The sequence below is a fragment of the Penicillium hordei genome (assembly GCF_028827395.1).
Source record: "Penicillium hordei strain IBT 12815 chromosome Unknown utg000001l_segment0_segment0, whole genome shotgun sequence".
Classification (NCBI taxonomy): Eukaryota; Fungi; Ascomycota; class Eurotiomycetes; order Eurotiales; family Aspergillaceae; genus Penicillium; species Penicillium hordei.
In genome coordinates, this window is record NW_026623142.1 from 3,397,094 (window position 1) to 3,413,232 (window position 16,139).

Below are 16,139 nucleotides of genomic sequence, written 5' to 3' on the forward strand. Positions count from 1 at the left end.
TAAAAATCCATTCGGATCTCCAAAGTCATTCACTCAATTTATCGTAACAGCCTCAAAATGCCCAAATCAATCCTTGCTGTTAACGCGGGTTCATCCTCCGTCAAAATTACCTTCTATACTTTCGAGAACCCACCAAGAACCATTGCAGATGCGGCGATCTCCGGAATCACCGCACCCCCACCTACACTCAAGTACCAACAAGGAGACAAAAAGCACAAAGAGGAAGTCAAAGAAAAACTCAGCACCCCCCAAGATGCATTCAAATACCTCTTGCAGCGCTGTTTCAGCGATCCTGATCTTTCCGAAGTCACCAGCGTCGACGATCTAGAATACATCTGTCATCGAGTCGTTCACGGAGGAGACTACCGCGACGCAGTCGAAATAAATGACGAGACACTTGATCACTTGAAAGGGCTGGAAGATCTTGCACCTCTGTAAGCTCATCCATCCCGAGTCTTTACATTTCCAGGATCATATCCAAACCTGGGTCGATTATATACCTCCCGCTAACCCCACCCGACCAAAAGCCACAATTTCTCCGCGCTGGAGATAGTTCGCCTGTGCAGAGTAGAGCTTCCCAAAGTTAGAAGTATCACCTTCTTCGACTCTGCTTTCCATCAGACAATCCCCGAAGCCATACGCACGTACCCAATCAACCAAGAAATCGCCGAGGCGAATGGTCTGCGCAAGTATGGATTCCACGGGATCAGCTACTCGTTCATCCTGCGGTCTGTAGCACAATTTTTGAACAAACCAATCGAGAAAACGAATCTCATCGTTATGCATATCGGGAGCGGGGCATCGATCTGTGCGATCAAGGACGGGAAGTCGGTAGATACATCGTGAGTCACGGGATGCAGTTCATACTACATCCTAATCTATCTCTAGTTGGGAGTTGTGCTAATACGGGAACTAGAATGGGCCTCACTCCTTTGGCAGGATTACCCGGTGCAACACGTAGTGGAAGTATTGATCCATCGTGAGTTGAAACCCGCTGGATTTCCCTGACAATGTAGCTATGGTGAACTGATACTTGGTGATCTAGATTGGTCTTCCATTATACCAACGAAGCAGGCAAATTAAGCCCAGGCAGCACGTCAGAAATGCACATCAGCACAGTATGAATGCCCAATGCAGAGAGTCGATGCCAAAAAAAAGATAACAAGAAAATACTAACCAAATCCAACACTTTTCAGGCGGAGGATATCCTCAACAAACAATCAGGTTGGAAAGCCCTCACAGGAACAACCGACTTCTCTCAGATTGCGGTGGAGAACCCACCAAGCAAAGCACATAAACTTGCATTCGATATATTCGTCGACCGTATCCAGGGCTACATCGGCAGCTACTACGTTAAACTGAACGGTGAACTAGACGGTGTAGTCTTCGCCGGTGGGATCGGTGAGAAGAGCGCCTTGCTGAGACGGACACTGATCGATAAATGCCAGTGTCTAGGTTTGGCAATCGATAATGTGGCCAATGACAAGGGGCCTGAGGATGAGGAGACGGTCAAGGATATCTCCAAGGGTTCCAGTAAGGGGCCCCGGGCTTTAGTTTGTCAGACCAATGAACAGGTATGTTGTCTCAATATTGAGGATCATTGACTGTGACCGTATCCTCGACCTCTCGTGGAGTTGTAGGTTTCGGTTATAGGTTGTTATTTTTGTGTACTTTGATTTACTAACTTGACATTCACTTGCAGTTTGAAATGGCATATCACTGTGCATGTTCGCGAAGCTGATTTCTCATGCGCGGTGTTGAGCTTTGTTTTTTTCCTTCTTCTTTTCTTTGTCATTGGCAGTGACAATAGTACCTACCTTGGGGATCAATGGAGGGGGATGGCGAGCTGAACATGGTTGACTTGCGACATATAATATTGATATCTTCTATAAGGTTCTCTACCACCCTGTACATACTCAATCGAAATATTCCAAATAATCCAAATCCAAATCCCTAATCTAAATTTAATGAACATCTGACATATTTCGCCCCGTCCTTTTGACACTTGCCACTGGGGAAGGGGATCCTATGTGGCTGGGTTGACAGGTAGTCTCCGATGGGTCAGTTCTCAGCCCTGGATTGCCAAACCCGGTGATTGGGAATCGGTAAGACTATACGGAGTAGTCCCAGGTACTTGGTCATATTTTGCGCCTCATTTCAATGCAATGCATCATTTATCATTCCTGGGGCGTTAGTTCTACAACAGCAGTAGGTAGGGGGAAGAGAGAGGCCTGAGGACGCAGTCCCTGCATACCAGCGCCAGCTTGGGTTACTTTGTTGTGGATCGTGTACCCCATATTCCAAACAATCGAAAAGAAATTAGAAATTAAAAATAAAGCTGAAATGTAACCTGAATCAGGAGTGAATGTGACACATCCAGGTTGTCGGATTTGATAGCTTCGGGTGGAAGGCTCTTCCCCGGTCCCCAAGGTTAGTCTGATTGTATGCAAGACACAGAAAAATGGGTGATTGACGCGATCGAAGGCGATCGCCCTCGCCGGGGGGGGGGATCGAAGTCTCAATTGTGGCCCTGGTGGCTCTGATGATCTGCAGGCTAGCGGGCTCAGACAAACAACATTGCAATTAGCGAAGTCAATGTACTAGCGAATTAGGAGGCGTGCCCGAGTCCCAACTAGTATCAATCATTGCATTGTTATCTAGAGGATCAGACATCAGATCATCAGATCATCAATGATGGCGTCCAAGGGCCAAGGTTGCATCGCAGCGATCGACACTGCAGAATGAGAATGTACTTTTGCTTCTTCTTCTTTTTATTTATTTTGGCTCAGCAGTGTGTCATACAGCTGTACATGTCCGCATATCCGCATGTACAAAGTGCAGAAAGTGTGACACACTAGGTATGTACGATGTACATCGGTCCCCAAAGACATGATTACCGTGCAGGAGTACCTCGGGGAACATTATCCGTTCACGCGTCAAGTGGCCGCGGATCCCCCGACGAAAAACCGACTCATATTGACGTGGGTCACACTCGATTTTTTTTGTATTTGTATGGCTCGATCAGTCATAATCCCTCCCCCCCCTTCATGCATCATGTAGTGACAACTAAAATAGCTACCCGAAGTCAGGGGTTGACCCGGCAGAAAAAAAAAAAAAGGGGACGATCGAACCCGGCAGACTGGTGCTGGAGCCGTGGAGCTGTCGATCGTCAATTTCGTTTCTTTTCCTGCGAGTTAATCAGGTAACCGGGTCACGCTGTGGATTTGGGCCTGTCACCCATCCAGAGAGTCCAGACAGTCCAGAGAGGTCTAAAAGTCCAGTCCACTTTTTTTTTCCCACCTTCTTTGTTCGGCTGTGAGCTGCCGCCATGTCTCGGGAGTCAGTTAGGAAGTCCGGAGCTTGGTGGAGTATACTCCGTACATCGTACCGAAATGATTTTCAAATAAAAAGGAGAAGCTAAGAATTGAGGCGGCTGAAAAAGCGTTTGTCTCGGGACGGGGAAAGTGGTTCCAATTCCAACTGGGTTGACTCTGATTTGTTTCTATTTCTTCTATTTCTTTCTAGTCAACCCAGTTTAGCCCTAAAATGACTTTAACTGGCGGAGTACAGACGGAATACCTACTGTGGACACCACCTAAGTATAGCCCATTATAACTATCTACTATGGAGCGTATAGTGCTTCCAGAATTTTCCATATATGGAGCCTTGTTTTGAGGGAATCGGAAAAGTGAACTAAGATCGCCCGGCTTTACATCCGCGGAGTCTTAGTGCGCCATTCCCCTGTTCCTAGTGACATATAGATTGCTAAGAGACAGTATTCCGCCACAGAGCACATCCAGAAGAAGAAAAAAAAAGCATTTTCAAAAATGAAAACAAAGTCACCGATATCCCAATTTCAGGAGCGTTGACACATTCACATTGCTTGTCAGATGAACAAAGAACTCGGCTGGGGCTCGATGCATCCGGACCGGGAACCCCCTGGCTTTCGAGGCGTTGCAAGGCAAATCCCGAAGTCAATGCGGGTGGTGATCCGCGACCGTTTTTTTTTTTTTTTTTTTGGATATCGTAACGCCACAATCAAGGTGCGGGTAGTTGCGATTTTCCAGATTCAAACAAAGGAACACATTGAGATATCAAAAATTAACAAAAATATGGTGGACTACCATGGTTCCAGTCTCGGGAAGACTAAGACATTCCGGAAACCATGGAAGCCGGTTCATGCAATCGCCCAACCTTGTTTTTCGAACTAATGCAGGTTCTCTAGACTTTATTTCGGTTTACGGAGTATCTAGAACATCTACTCCGTGTTTTGTATGAACCACAATATTGGGTCATGTAAGATCCTCAATCCGTTGGGCTCAGATGTATTCCCAACAAGGAAAAAGGGGGAGGGAGGAAAAACGACAACTGGGGCCATTAAGGTTGACTATGTGATAGAATGGAGCACTCGATGGAGCTGATGGAGCTGATGGAGACTGAAATGGAGACTCTTAGTTTTCTCCCGTTTCTAGCGCTGTTCTAGCTGTAATTGAAACGGGGTCCGTACGATAACAGTCCAGTTCCACTACTCCGTATAGGACGCTCGTTTCCTTCGATTCCCGATGCCTTTTTTTTCCACATTATTCCTTTTATTCTAGGTCGGGATACGGAGTACATGTACGTAAATATTAATATATATTGGGGTATGCCTGTGACTTCTTTTTTTTATTGAAGGAGTTAGTCCACAGGAGATGATCACGGAGAAAGACACAGTATATTTCCCTCATCTTAAACATGTGAAAATGTAGGAGGATCTGAAAGGAAGGCGTGAGAGAATGTCTTGTTTCAATAAGGAGAATGGTGTAACAGAGCAAGCCACAGTGCTAGGAAGTAGTGGTGAGATCGATCTAGTATAGTCACGTTGGGAACCTTGAATCTCTCAACGGTACGCTGCAATCTACCATACGGTAGATCTTCCAGCCCCCGATTTCCACGAGGGAGACCATAGATTTAGTGCCGACGGGAGCGGAATTCCTCCTTTTGGCATGGGTGGACACGGGGCTGAAACACGCCTACGACTCCTCTTTCACAAGCTTGGAAGCTCGTAATGTGAACCCTGCCACAGAGGGTCACTATACGGAGTAAACGTAGCCATTTGATGAAATATGTAGGCTCCAGCGTGGCAAATATGAAGCTGACGCAGATACCCTTAAATAACCTCGGGGCCTTCTAGACAAAGCCCGGATTATGGGGGTGGGGGCTTTTAGAATGTTTCTAGATGTTATAATTTGTTCTGTTATGTATTGTATCTGCGGGCACCAAGGTTCTTTATTGTCTTTACCCAGCTTCCCGGGAAAGAAAGGGAAGGCTAGAAGGCGAAAAGAATGTTCATACGTAACCGAGACGGGATTTCGTTTTTTGGGCGGCCGTAATAATGCCTCCTTTTGTTTAGCGTATCTCCACCCCCTATGATGGAGCCCAGGATCATAAAGATAATCCTTTCTCTTTTTTTTTTTCCTTTTCTTGATCGGCGTGTAGAGAATCAGACAAAGCCGACGGGAATGATGTCAAAATTGCGATATGTTGAGTTGGCTTCTGATCTGTCTCGTGTCATTTGAATTGTAAATTGTAGGCAAATTGACGGGGCTTGATTCAAAGACTTCCGAGACTAGATTCGAATTTTGCGACTGGTCTTAATAAGTGAGTTATTGCACGGGAGCCCGCGTGAAAGACCGGGTGGCCTTAATTAATAGCCGAAATACCTGGGATCGGTGGGTTGGCTAGGGGATTACTTACCTAGGCATCATATGTCATCCCCCTTGGTTATTAGAGTTGTGAGTATCTTGCTTCTTTTCTTGGGTCTAATACTATTGTAGGAAACTAGCAAACCCGATGGAGACCGACCACGCGAGAAAAGAAAAATTAAATAAATTATTCGGAGGGATCCGTCTCTCGTTCCTGCGGCTGTTTTGCCCTTTTTTTTTTGCTCCACTTATGCACCAAGGCTGCCCGGAGATTTGGTTCCTAGCTTTATAGTGGAGAGCTTCTACGGCTAGTTGATACATAATAGCGGAGAGTTTTGGACTTCTGGACTTCTGGACTTGACAGTAGTGAAGACATGGGTTAGATGTATCTCAGATGTACTTGTGATGAATCAGAGGGTACCTTTTTTTATTATTATTATTAATTGATATATTCATTTGATTTAAATGGCATATTTGGCCGAAAACCGACTAAATAGGTAAGCGTATAGATTAGAAACGTTGGAGAAAGGAAAGGGGGAACATTTCGTGTGTTCCTGTTCCCCGGGACCAGGGGACGGGAGAGCCGCTGTACTAAAAACGAAAAATAGAATAGAAAAATATAAGAAAAATATATAAAATACATAAAATATATATGATTTTTTGGATTTTATTTTAATTGATTTTATTTTGATTTGATTTTCAGGCCTTTATTGATTTTCTAATAAAAAAAAAGGATAAAAAGGATAAATTTAAATTTAAAATCCAATGCTACGAAAACCGTCTATATCAACGTAAATCCCCCCTTCCTATTTCCTTTTCAACATACTTGATAACCATCTTTCTACACATCCACCCCCTACCGCCCTCCTTTCCTCTCCCTTCTCCCTTGCGATACGTCGATTTGAACTTTGTCCGGATCGACCGGAGCCAGTTCCGGAGCACTTCCTCCTTTGCTCCTTGCCGTCTTAAACTCATATCCCTTCTGACCCGTTTTCTTGGTTCGGATCGCGATTTTTATGGATTCGCTGCAGCCACCCTCGCGCATATCATTTTGAGAATTCGATTTATTCTTTGATTTATTCTATATCTACCACTCATAAAAAGCAACGAGCTGCGACCTGTCGTCCACCATCTTGCTTTTTCCCACAAGACACTCGATTCTCATTTGTTGAGCCCATTTCGTCACATTCCTGCCCTACGATTCTGTTGGATCCCGCGTTATCCTAGTGGTGATTCTACAAAAGGACCGACTTTTCCGATCCGGACTGCATTTGCATCTATCGCCTGCACCACCGGTTCTTTTGTCTAGATCTTTTTCTTTTTCTAAAAAAAAAGAAATTTGATTTTCACGGGTGGTTGGATTGGTACTTCGTTTGTCTGCTTGTTTCCCAAATCTATATAAGATCCTGGCGTCGACGTCGTGTTTACTTGGTAAGTCTCACACCATCTCATCTCATTCCTCACCCTGTCATTGGCGCATTCGCGAATCACTCGCCTATTTCTATCACAACAAAAAAAAAACATTTCTACTTTCAGCATCTAACCATGACTTCCTCTGCAGACCTTAACATGATCCTTCGGGACCTATCTGCTTTCAACATGGGAAGAGGAGCCTACGACACGACTGGGGTGAAGAAGCCCGGCGTTCCTCCACCACCACCGAAATAAATTCAGTCGGAAACACCCTCGTCATACTCAACATTGCTTTCTACACCACTCGGTCATGTTTCGTATGGTCTGGCGCCCAACAGTGGCTGGAGTTTTTGACGCATATGCGTTTTGGAGTTTTACCTGATTTTGGTAAGACATGTCAACTCCGAGCACACAGCCTTGGGCATCAAAACTAACCAAATTCTTAGATATCTGTAACACTATCTTTTTTTTCCCTCTTTGTCCTCATCATGGGCCATACGTTTTTTCTTGCCTATTCGCTACAGACATCGCGCGACATTATACCCTTTTTAATTCGGCTCGACTTTCTGCCTTCAGCATTTTCTTTTCGGATACCAAGCGTTGACAACTTTTTTTCTTTTCTTCGGCCTTTCATCTCTCGTCTTCGCACATGCGCCTTATCCTTATTTTTCGGGCCTCGAAACCTTATTCCGCCTCACCTCACGTTCTACTTCTCTGATACGACTCGATACCACGGTCCCCATCTCAAAAAGTGCCTTTGTGTTTATTTGTGTTTCTTTTGTTTTTCGTTATCTACCGGCGTTTTGGCATAGACGGGACGGAATATTGATTGGGATGGGCTGATACCAAAATCTAGAGCCTCGACCTCACGGTCAATAGCATGCTTTGATTGCTTTTCTTGTTTTACTATTGGATGGGTACTGCTCCCGGGTTCATTTGTATGAGTTTTTGTACTATTTATCTTTGACGTTGATGCCCGTGTATTATATTTTGCGCACAAACCATAATTGTCAGCGCTAATGGATTATTATTATTATTATTCTACATTCTCGATCCAGCTAGTCTAGACCGCCATCGACGGCTTCATGTACATTTATAGATGCATTCTGTAACCCCGAGTTTGCAAACTCGTACCCATCTCACGTCGTACTCCGCTTGTACCTGACCGACCGCGGTTGCGCTACTATCGGGCAGATTTGCTTGCCGACTAATGCCGAGACAGGAACGACAGCCCGATTGTTGATACGGGCCTGGCTGGTGCATCGGCAGATATCTCCCGAGCCTGACCAGGGTCTTTCCTAAATGGAGCTCGACATCATCTTGCAGGCCAGTTGGGCACTGGCCCAAATTGCGACAGTTGTCCAGGTGCCAGAAACATGTTTGTCCCGCGGTAGCCTGTCTTTTATCAAGTCATATTACTTGTCTTGGGGTTCATTCTTTCCAAGTGTTCATATCCTGACAGCCATGTCCATGTTATCTGCATGCCATCGGTGCAGTGTATCCAATGATGTGAGATATCAACAATGCGGGAGATGATCCTAGAACATTGAATTTAGCTCTTATGTCAGTCTATTTAAATAGATACGAGAAGTAAATGAAGCCTCAAGTAGAAGTATGAGCGCAAATGCAAACATGCTAACAAGTATGTCAGTTGTATACTCCAACAGACGGGCTTCCCGTGACTGGTGACTGACGACCGCGCTAATCCCAATTGAGGCACCCGTCATCATCATCCACCTCCGCCTCTCCAACTTCAGGGTCAATCACTATTGTCTCAGTAACGTCTATACTACACTTTGCTTTTCTCATTCCTTGACAAGGATTGAATTAATTTACCAATACGAGCGCAAGAGCAGCGACTCGTTTTCCAGCTCCTGTCTTACTTCTAGGCAGCCTCATTCCCCGAACTGTGGTCACCAGCTGAATCAACCTGCCACCTCATCTGGTCGCCTGATCGCTGATCGATCGAAGGTGAATACCCTACAGAAGGCCTGACTTGTGGTTACTTTAATCTCACTGTTGTTTCGTTGTCTCAGCCATGTCCGAATCAGCGAGCGCAAATGCCCCGAAGCCGAGCAGCAGTGTCAAGCTTGTGCTGCTCGGAGAGGCCGCAGTGGGCAAGGTACTACTCCTCCATTCACCATGTCACACGATTATCAACAGCTAACCACTTCTTCTTATTCGCTCAGTCATCACTTGTCCTCCGCTTCGTCAACAATGATTTCCAGGAGAACAAGGAACCAACCATTGGCGGTAAGATTTCCCCATGGACTTAGCCCCCACAAGATACAAGGTACTGTCCCTGGCAGATGGTATACTTTCTGGAGAACCCAGGGGCAGTGTATTGTGTCCAAAATTGAGTTGTACCCCCGAAAACGGGCCACTCCAGCCGCTCAAATAGTGCTTTTCACTAGGATGACCAACTAACGTTATCTTCCCAGCCGCATTTCTGACACAAAAATGTTCCCTTCCTACGCGCACGATCAAGTTCGAGATCTGGGATACCGCCGGCCAGGAGCGATTCGCTTCACTCGCCCCGATGTACTACCGCAACGCGCAAGCGGCGCTTGTTGTCTACGACGTTACGAAACCCTCTTCGCTGACAAAGGCCAAGCACTGGGTCGCCGAGCTGCAGCGCCAAGCGAGCCCTGGGATTGTCATTGCCCTCGTCGGTAACAAGCTGGACTTGACCAACGATGGCGGGGATGTTTCCGAGGCTGCCGGCGCTGCACAGAACGAGTCTGATTCGGCCCAGGATGGCGATGAAGGCGGCGATGAGCAAGATGACGTGCAGGATGCTGTAACCGGCGATGCCCGCAAGGTGTCGACACGGGAAGCCACTGGCTATGCGGAGGAGGAGGGTCTTTTGTTCTTCGAAACTAGTGCCAAAACCGGAACCAATGTTGTGGATGTCTTCACGGCAATTGCCAATGCCATCCCAGAGAGCAGTTTGAAGACTGGTCGCAGTACCGGTGCAGGAACTGGCCAAACTTCGTTGGGTAACCGGTCAACAGAAGACGCACGAGTCAACCTGGGTGATCGAAACGCTGCTACGGCTAAGGAGGGCTGTGCTTGCTGATTTGAGTCTCTTTTTTTTGGCAGATGTTCTTGCAATTATTTCCATGGATACAGGCGTCCCTCTTGATTTTTCCCCCCATTCATTTCTTGCTTGTTCCGACTCCAATGGAGACTCCGTGTGCTCTTATAATCCACAGTGTGCTATTTCCCGAGAAACACCTCGTTTCAACAATGTGATTAGAGTGTAAAGTTTTTGAGATTTGCATTAGCAATCAGAAATCATCTCCAGCGTACCTACATAATGAAGAGTAGAACAATATGGTCAAAAAAAGGTCCTGGGGTAGTTGCCAACCAAAGGCGAGTCGGATAGTGGATCGCCTTCAGCGGCAATCCACCAATCAGCAACGAGCCCTAAGACGGCCACGCTAAACTTAAACAGGAAATAGCGCACCCTAAGCGAATGCGCCGATCCCACAGCAAATTCCCATTCGATTCAATCTGCGAACCTCCCCTCCGTCGACATCACCACCAGCACTTCCCGCAGCACCCCGTCGCTCGCAATAATGGCTGCCATCAACAAGATCGCCCCCAACTCGCCGTCCCGGCAGAACCCCTCCGAGCTGGAGACCGCGATCGCCGGCGCTCTCTTCGACCTCGAGAGCAACACACAGGACCTGAAGGCCAGCCTTCGTCCCCTGCAGTTCGTCTCTGCCCGCGAGGTAAGAATTGTTGTCCGAGGCTCCCGACATGCGAATTGAATCGTTCTGGAATGGCGTCTGTGAATTTTCGAGGGATTTTCGATGCTCCGGGGTACATTGGTCGGATTTGTGGATTAATTTCAATTCATATCCACCAACGTCAAAAATCACCAACATGGAGAGGAATCATCAGCAAAGGAGGCAGAATACAAGTGGATATGAAAATTCGCAGAGCAAGACGCCGTTCCAGGAGGAATTCTGTTCCTGTGTGCACGACACTTTCATCGGACAACGCTCTGACATTATTCTCGCTATTTAGGTTGAGGTCGGCCACGGCAAGAAGGCCATCATTGTCTTCGTCCCCGTCCCCCTCCTGACCAACTTCCACAAGATCCAGCAGCGGTAAGCAACCACCAGCCCTTCCAACACGAACGGGCCAACCCAGAAGAGGAAAAAAAAAACCACCTGAATAAGAACAACCAGAGGACTAACACTAAACCAGTCTTACCCGCGAGCTCGAGAAGAAGTTCTCCGACCGCCACGTTCTCTTCGTGGCTCAGCGCCGCATCCTGCCCCGCCCCAAGCGCTCCGCCAACTCGCGCACCACCCAGACCCAGAAGCGCCCCCGCTCGCGCACTCTGACCGCTGTCCACGACTCCATCCTCTCCGACCTCGTCTACCCCGTCGAGATTGTCGGCAAGCGCACCCGCACCAAGGAGGACGGCTCCAAGACCCTCAAGGTCATCCTCGACGAGAAGGAGCGTGGTGGTGTCGACCACCGCCTCGATGCCTACGGCGAGGTCTACCGCCGCCTCACCGGCCGCTCCGTTGCCTTCGAGTTCCCCCAGAGCGGCGCTGAGTTCTAAATGCACATTTAGAATTCATTGTTCACTTTGACTTTTTTTGGGGCTAGGGGCTTGGAATGTGCTCGGTTGATGCGTGGGAAAATGGCATTGTTTCTAGTTTTGAATTGTTGCTAGATTCAACGCCATTCATGGGTTCCAAAGAGATGATCTCCATAAAAATGCATTGACGGTTTTTTCTCTTTTCTTTTTTTGCCCCCAGTCACTGGTTGCATTGGTTTTTGTATCCGGTGTGAGCTCTGGGTGAGGCGATGGAGTTGAGTTCTCTCTCTGTCTCCCGATCTAATGAAGGTGGGATGGAATCTCTGATAGTATTCCAATTCAACAATTCCGACTTTTCATTACTTTTTCTTTAGATGGTTTTGTCTGGCTGGGATTGGGATCTAGCCTGCTTGTAGATTATAGGATTGATTACCCGTGGATGTCCAGATATAGTTGTTGAATATATCTCCATGGTTAAGTCAAGTAGCTCACATTCTACTGTTATGTTTACCTGGCAGTATCAAGTCGAAAGCTCGCTGGAAAATAGTATGTGGATGCTTCTATGAACAGAAAAGAGGGGGGGAAGAAACACCAAGTACACTAGGGGTATGAAAGGCATAATACGCAAAGCAAACCAGTCGACGCGAATATGAACAAGACGACAATCCCCTATTTGTCTACAACGAAGCCTGAATTCTCCCCACACCAAGCACCATCCAATAAGCCAACTCCCTGGTAACCTTATCATCAGGCTTAGATCCCTTCCCAACATTCTGCTGATCAAGCTGCGCATCCGCATCCCAATCCATATGTACGAAGACGGGAATCTCAAGCACATCCTCATCCTGCTTAGAAGCCGCAACCGCCAATATATCCTCGTCATTAGTCTCGGTATTGGGATTACCATCACCGCCTTCAGCACTACTCCCTGGCAACGTACCAGGGACAACCTCCAACACGACGGTGGTCCAGTTCCGGCCCTTATCCCAGACCTTGCCTGCCTCGGGGACTCCGCGTAGAGCTGCGGAGCGAGAGTCACTCGTTAAAGGCGCAGAGGCACCCTGCAACGCCTCGTCCCAGACATCGCTGTTCGCGCCAATCTCGAACTGCGGAGAAAGAACTGTGACTTTCGTTGCGACGTGGCCTGGGGTTACGGGGGGTGTGGCGAGGGTGATGCGGACGGGGTCGAACATGTGATTTTTTAGGGTAAGAAGGACGTGAATTGGGCGTAGGGGTGGGAGGGAGTTGAGGTCGGAGGTAGGGGCCATGGCTGGGAGCGCTGATGAGGAAGAGGGGGCCAGAGGACGGAGCGTTGGGAGCGGGATGTAGCTGAGGGCAATAAGGCGGATACGGAAGCGCGTAGATTGCGGCTTGCTCTCGGGCTTCACGAGGATGTGCTTGCAGGACTTGCAGCGCTTGGCTCGCTTGGTGCGGAGAAGGACTGGGAGTGGGAGGAGATCGTCGACGAAGCGGGCGTCCGGTGATTGGGTTGCGCGCTGGTCTATCGAGGCCATACCATCCCATCCACATTCTGGAGACTGAAGTCGTGCAATCATGTCCGTCTCGTTGTTTTCCAGGGCGACCTGAAGGCCCTCGCTTGCAGTCAGGGCCTCGCGCATAACAGGTGGCTTGGACTTGGGCTTCTTGCTGCCGCCATATAGCCCGCTTAGACGCGACGAAGATGTGTAGAGAGACATAAGCCGGTTTAGGGCGCCGGGCGAAGAGAACCCAAATTCTGAGCTAAGATGATCATTTGGCGAGTTTGATGTCTCGGCAATCTGGGTACGGTAAAAGTTTTTCAGGGCTGCAAACCGGGCATCTGTGCCCATTGGGGGTGCAGCCGGGTCGTCCTTTGGTGCAGCTTGCTCTCCATCACGCTCACGCGCACTGGATTGCTCGTCAACCGAGGCGAAGCTGGACAACGGATGCTTCAGATCTCCAAAATTACGAGAAGCTTGCCTCGAGCGGTCATGAGTAGCCGGGGGAGTGGAATCTGTCATCTTTTGTAGTTGACTACGGATATTTGTCGGCTTGTCAAATTTGATGCCGATGTCTAGCGTTGTCCAAAGACAGTATCCGCAAGACAACACCCATGGACCTTGTTGGGGCCCGTTCCCTGTAGCATTCTCGATGGTACTCACAGCCAGGGGAGCTGTACAAACAGGACAATTGAAGCAATTCCGGCCACACCTATAGACATGCATATTAGCGGATACTTGAACACAGCCGTTCACACCACCTAGTACATACCGATTACCATCACCCCGCACCATACTGCTCGGCGTTTCAAACAAGCAGCTAGGACAATACCAACTCACAATCTCCTCTGTAATACATCGAGGGCATTTGATCTGGTGGCACTCCTCGCAGTAGAGAAGCTGTTCAGGCGGATATAGCGAGAAGTTGGACCGTGGAGAGCGGGGATCAAAGGTTTGCTCTTCGTCCTCATCCTCTCCTTGTTGTTCCTCTTTTACTGACAATTTTTTATCTTGGTCTGTGTCCACCCGCCCTGTTGGTGGTTTCTGCGGCGATTTCTGCGGGGACTCCCTCGACCTCCGCTTCCTGGCTGGGTCAGGCACCGGGGTATCTGCGCAGGGGCATGATATGTAGGTATATGGGAAAGGGCGCGACATTTTGATATGGAGGGGGGAGCGAGATAGTATGTGGTAACTTTCGAGGCGTGTACTTGGATCAAATCATGCTTCGTCTCTGTGGGGGTCGAGAGCTGAATAGCGTGATGGGGTAAACAGGTTGTCGGATAGCAGATTCGTAGCTATAGTATGGCTTGTCTCTCGAGCAAAAATACCTTGATTTTCAGGATCCCAACGTTGTTGCGCCTAATCAGAGACCCTGAGAGGAGTATGTTGGCGCGTGGGGACTTATTCGAGCAGGGGTCACAATGGCTCTGCCACGTTCAATCCACTATGCACAATATGAAAAATATGCACAATGTATTAATAAGAGGTGAGACCGAGTCAACTGTCTCGAAAACACCAATTGCAAGAATTCCACGGTCTGCGGAGAGGGACCTATTCCGCATCAACAATCGACGTCAGATCCCGCCATTTTCTGCCCACTATCGCCGCAAAACCATGGACTTGCATGCTTGAGAGTTTAATATCCTTCATATCCATTCTACAGCCACAATGATACCTCTACAGACATTTCGTGCTAGCCTTTCAAGGCGATGCTTTACCCCAACAACTACTATCCGAAAATATGCCAGCCAGACGCCCGGTAACCCAATGCTCGAGGTCTTCAACCGCAAAGTCAAGCACCTCCAAAAAGATCGGGCAGCCCGGAATGTCGAAGAGAGTCGGAAAGTCGACTACCTGAAAGATGAAGTAGCAATGCGGCTATGCGAGCGCTTACTGGTAAGACATTGGACGAATCCGGCGCAGGAAAAAAAATTCGCCTACTGACAGAGCTTCTCTCCCCATGAATAGGACATTAAACGTGACTTCCCAAACGTCCTAGATCTAGGAGCAAACAGCTGCAACATCGCCCGAGCTCTCACATCCCCCAATATCGACTCAGTCATGCCGGAAGGAACCATCACACCACCACTATCGAAAAAGATCTCGAAGCTGACATGCGTGGAGACATCGCGTGCACTGCTCCACCGCGACGAGAACGACCAGTTTAACAAGGAGATCAACATCCAGCGGGATGTGATTCCGGACTTGGAGACGTTGCCGTACGCACCGAACAGCTTCGACGCCGTGCTCTCATCACTTTCGATCCACTGGATCAACGACCTGCCCGCGCTCCTTGAACAGGTGAACACAATACTGAAGCCCGATGCGCCATTTATCGCGGCCATTTTTGGTGGCGATACGTTGTACGAGCTGCGCGGGTCGCTGCAGCTGGCTGATATGGAGCGGCGCGGTGGTGTGAGCCCGCATGTGTCACCTCTGGCCGATGTCAAGGATATCGGAAGCTTGTTGGGCCGTACTGGGTTCAAGATGCTTACTGTTGATGTCGAAGATATTGTGGTTGAGTTCCCGGATACCTTTGCGCTCATGCAGGATTTGCAGGCGATGGGTGAGGGGAACGCAATCATGAACCGTGACTCGGCACCGCTTTCGCGGGATGTCTTGCTGGCTAATGAGGCTATATATCGTTCTCTGCATATGGAAGAAGGTGCGCGTGGTATCCCAGCCACGTTCCGATTGATCTATATGATTGGATGGAAGGTAGGCGAGGGCCAGTCGCAGCCGTTGCAGCGTGGCAGCGGTGATATTAACCTCAAGGATGTCCTTGAGGGTGGAGACCTTGATAAACCATAAAGAATGGAAACAAAAGGGCAAAGGGAAAGAGCCCAACATTTTGTCACAGTATAATAATGTAAAACTACGCTTAAAGCGACACTGGAGAGATATCATCCACATATGTATGGAATGCAAACCAAGCCTCTACCAAGAAGACGAGAACAAAAACACAGTCAGAATGTAAATCATAAGAAACGAACCTCCATCCGA

General features: G+C 48.2%; 5 protein-coding genes across 5 annotated transcripts; 4 read left to right on the forward strand and 1 right to left on the reverse strand.

Annotated features, from left to right (window-relative positions):
• Positions 1 to 57: 57 nt before the first annotated feature.
• On the forward strand, positions 58 to 1,779 carry N7537_001292 (uncharacterized protein; the record flags this gene model as incomplete). Its single annotated transcript, XM_056892350.1, has 6 exons — positions 58 to 434; positions 528 to 842; positions 917 to 979; positions 1,046 to 1,118; positions 1,197 to 1,574; positions 1,703 to 1,779. The coding sequence occupies 6 exons, from the start codon at positions 58 to 60 to the stop codon at positions 1,739 to 1,741; spliced, it is 1,245 nt and encodes a 414-aa protein (XP_056757345.1). The 3' UTR covers positions 1,742 to 1,779.
• A 7,356-nt stretch (positions 1,780 to 9,135) lies between these two features.
• Positions 9,136 to 10,176, forward strand: N7537_001293 (Rab family GTPase; the record flags this gene model as incomplete). Its single annotated transcript, XM_056892351.1, has 3 exons — positions 9,136 to 9,219; positions 9,287 to 9,350; positions 9,539 to 10,176. The coding sequence occupies 3 exons, from the start codon at positions 9,136 to 9,138 to the stop codon at positions 10,174 to 10,176; spliced, it is 786 nt and encodes a 261-aa protein (XP_056757346.1).
• A 240-nt stretch (positions 10,177 to 10,416) lies between these two features.
• Positions 10,417 to 12,017, forward strand: N7537_001294 (40S ribosomal eS7 domain-containing protein; the record flags this gene model as incomplete). Its single annotated transcript, XM_056892352.1, has 4 exons — positions 10,417 to 10,476; positions 10,562 to 10,834; positions 11,133 to 11,215; positions 11,316 to 12,017. 4 exons carry the CDS (start codon positions 10,417 to 10,419, stop codon positions 11,677 to 11,679), a joined length of 780 nt encoding a protein of 259 aa, XP_056757347.1. The 3' UTR covers positions 11,680 to 12,017.
• A 318-nt stretch (positions 12,018 to 12,335) lies between these two features.
• N7537_001295 (putative dynactin Arp1 p62 subunit RO2) lies at positions 12,336 to 14,291 on the reverse strand (the record flags this gene model as incomplete). Its single annotated transcript, XM_056892353.1, has 2 exons — positions 12,336 to 13,848; positions 13,909 to 14,291. The coding sequence occupies 2 exons, from the start codon at positions 14,289 to 14,291 to the stop codon at positions 12,336 to 12,338; spliced, it is 1,896 nt and encodes a 631-aa protein (XP_056757348.1).
• A 513-nt stretch (positions 14,292 to 14,804) lies between these two features.
• N7537_001296 (uncharacterized protein) lies at positions 14,805 to 15,947 on the forward strand (the record flags this gene model as incomplete). Its single annotated transcript, XM_056892354.1, has 2 exons — positions 14,805 to 15,032; positions 15,105 to 15,947. The coding sequence occupies 2 exons, from the start codon at positions 14,805 to 14,807 to the stop codon at positions 15,945 to 15,947; spliced, it is 1,071 nt and encodes a 356-aa protein (XP_056757349.1).
• Positions 15,948 to 16,139: the final 192 nt, after the last annotated feature.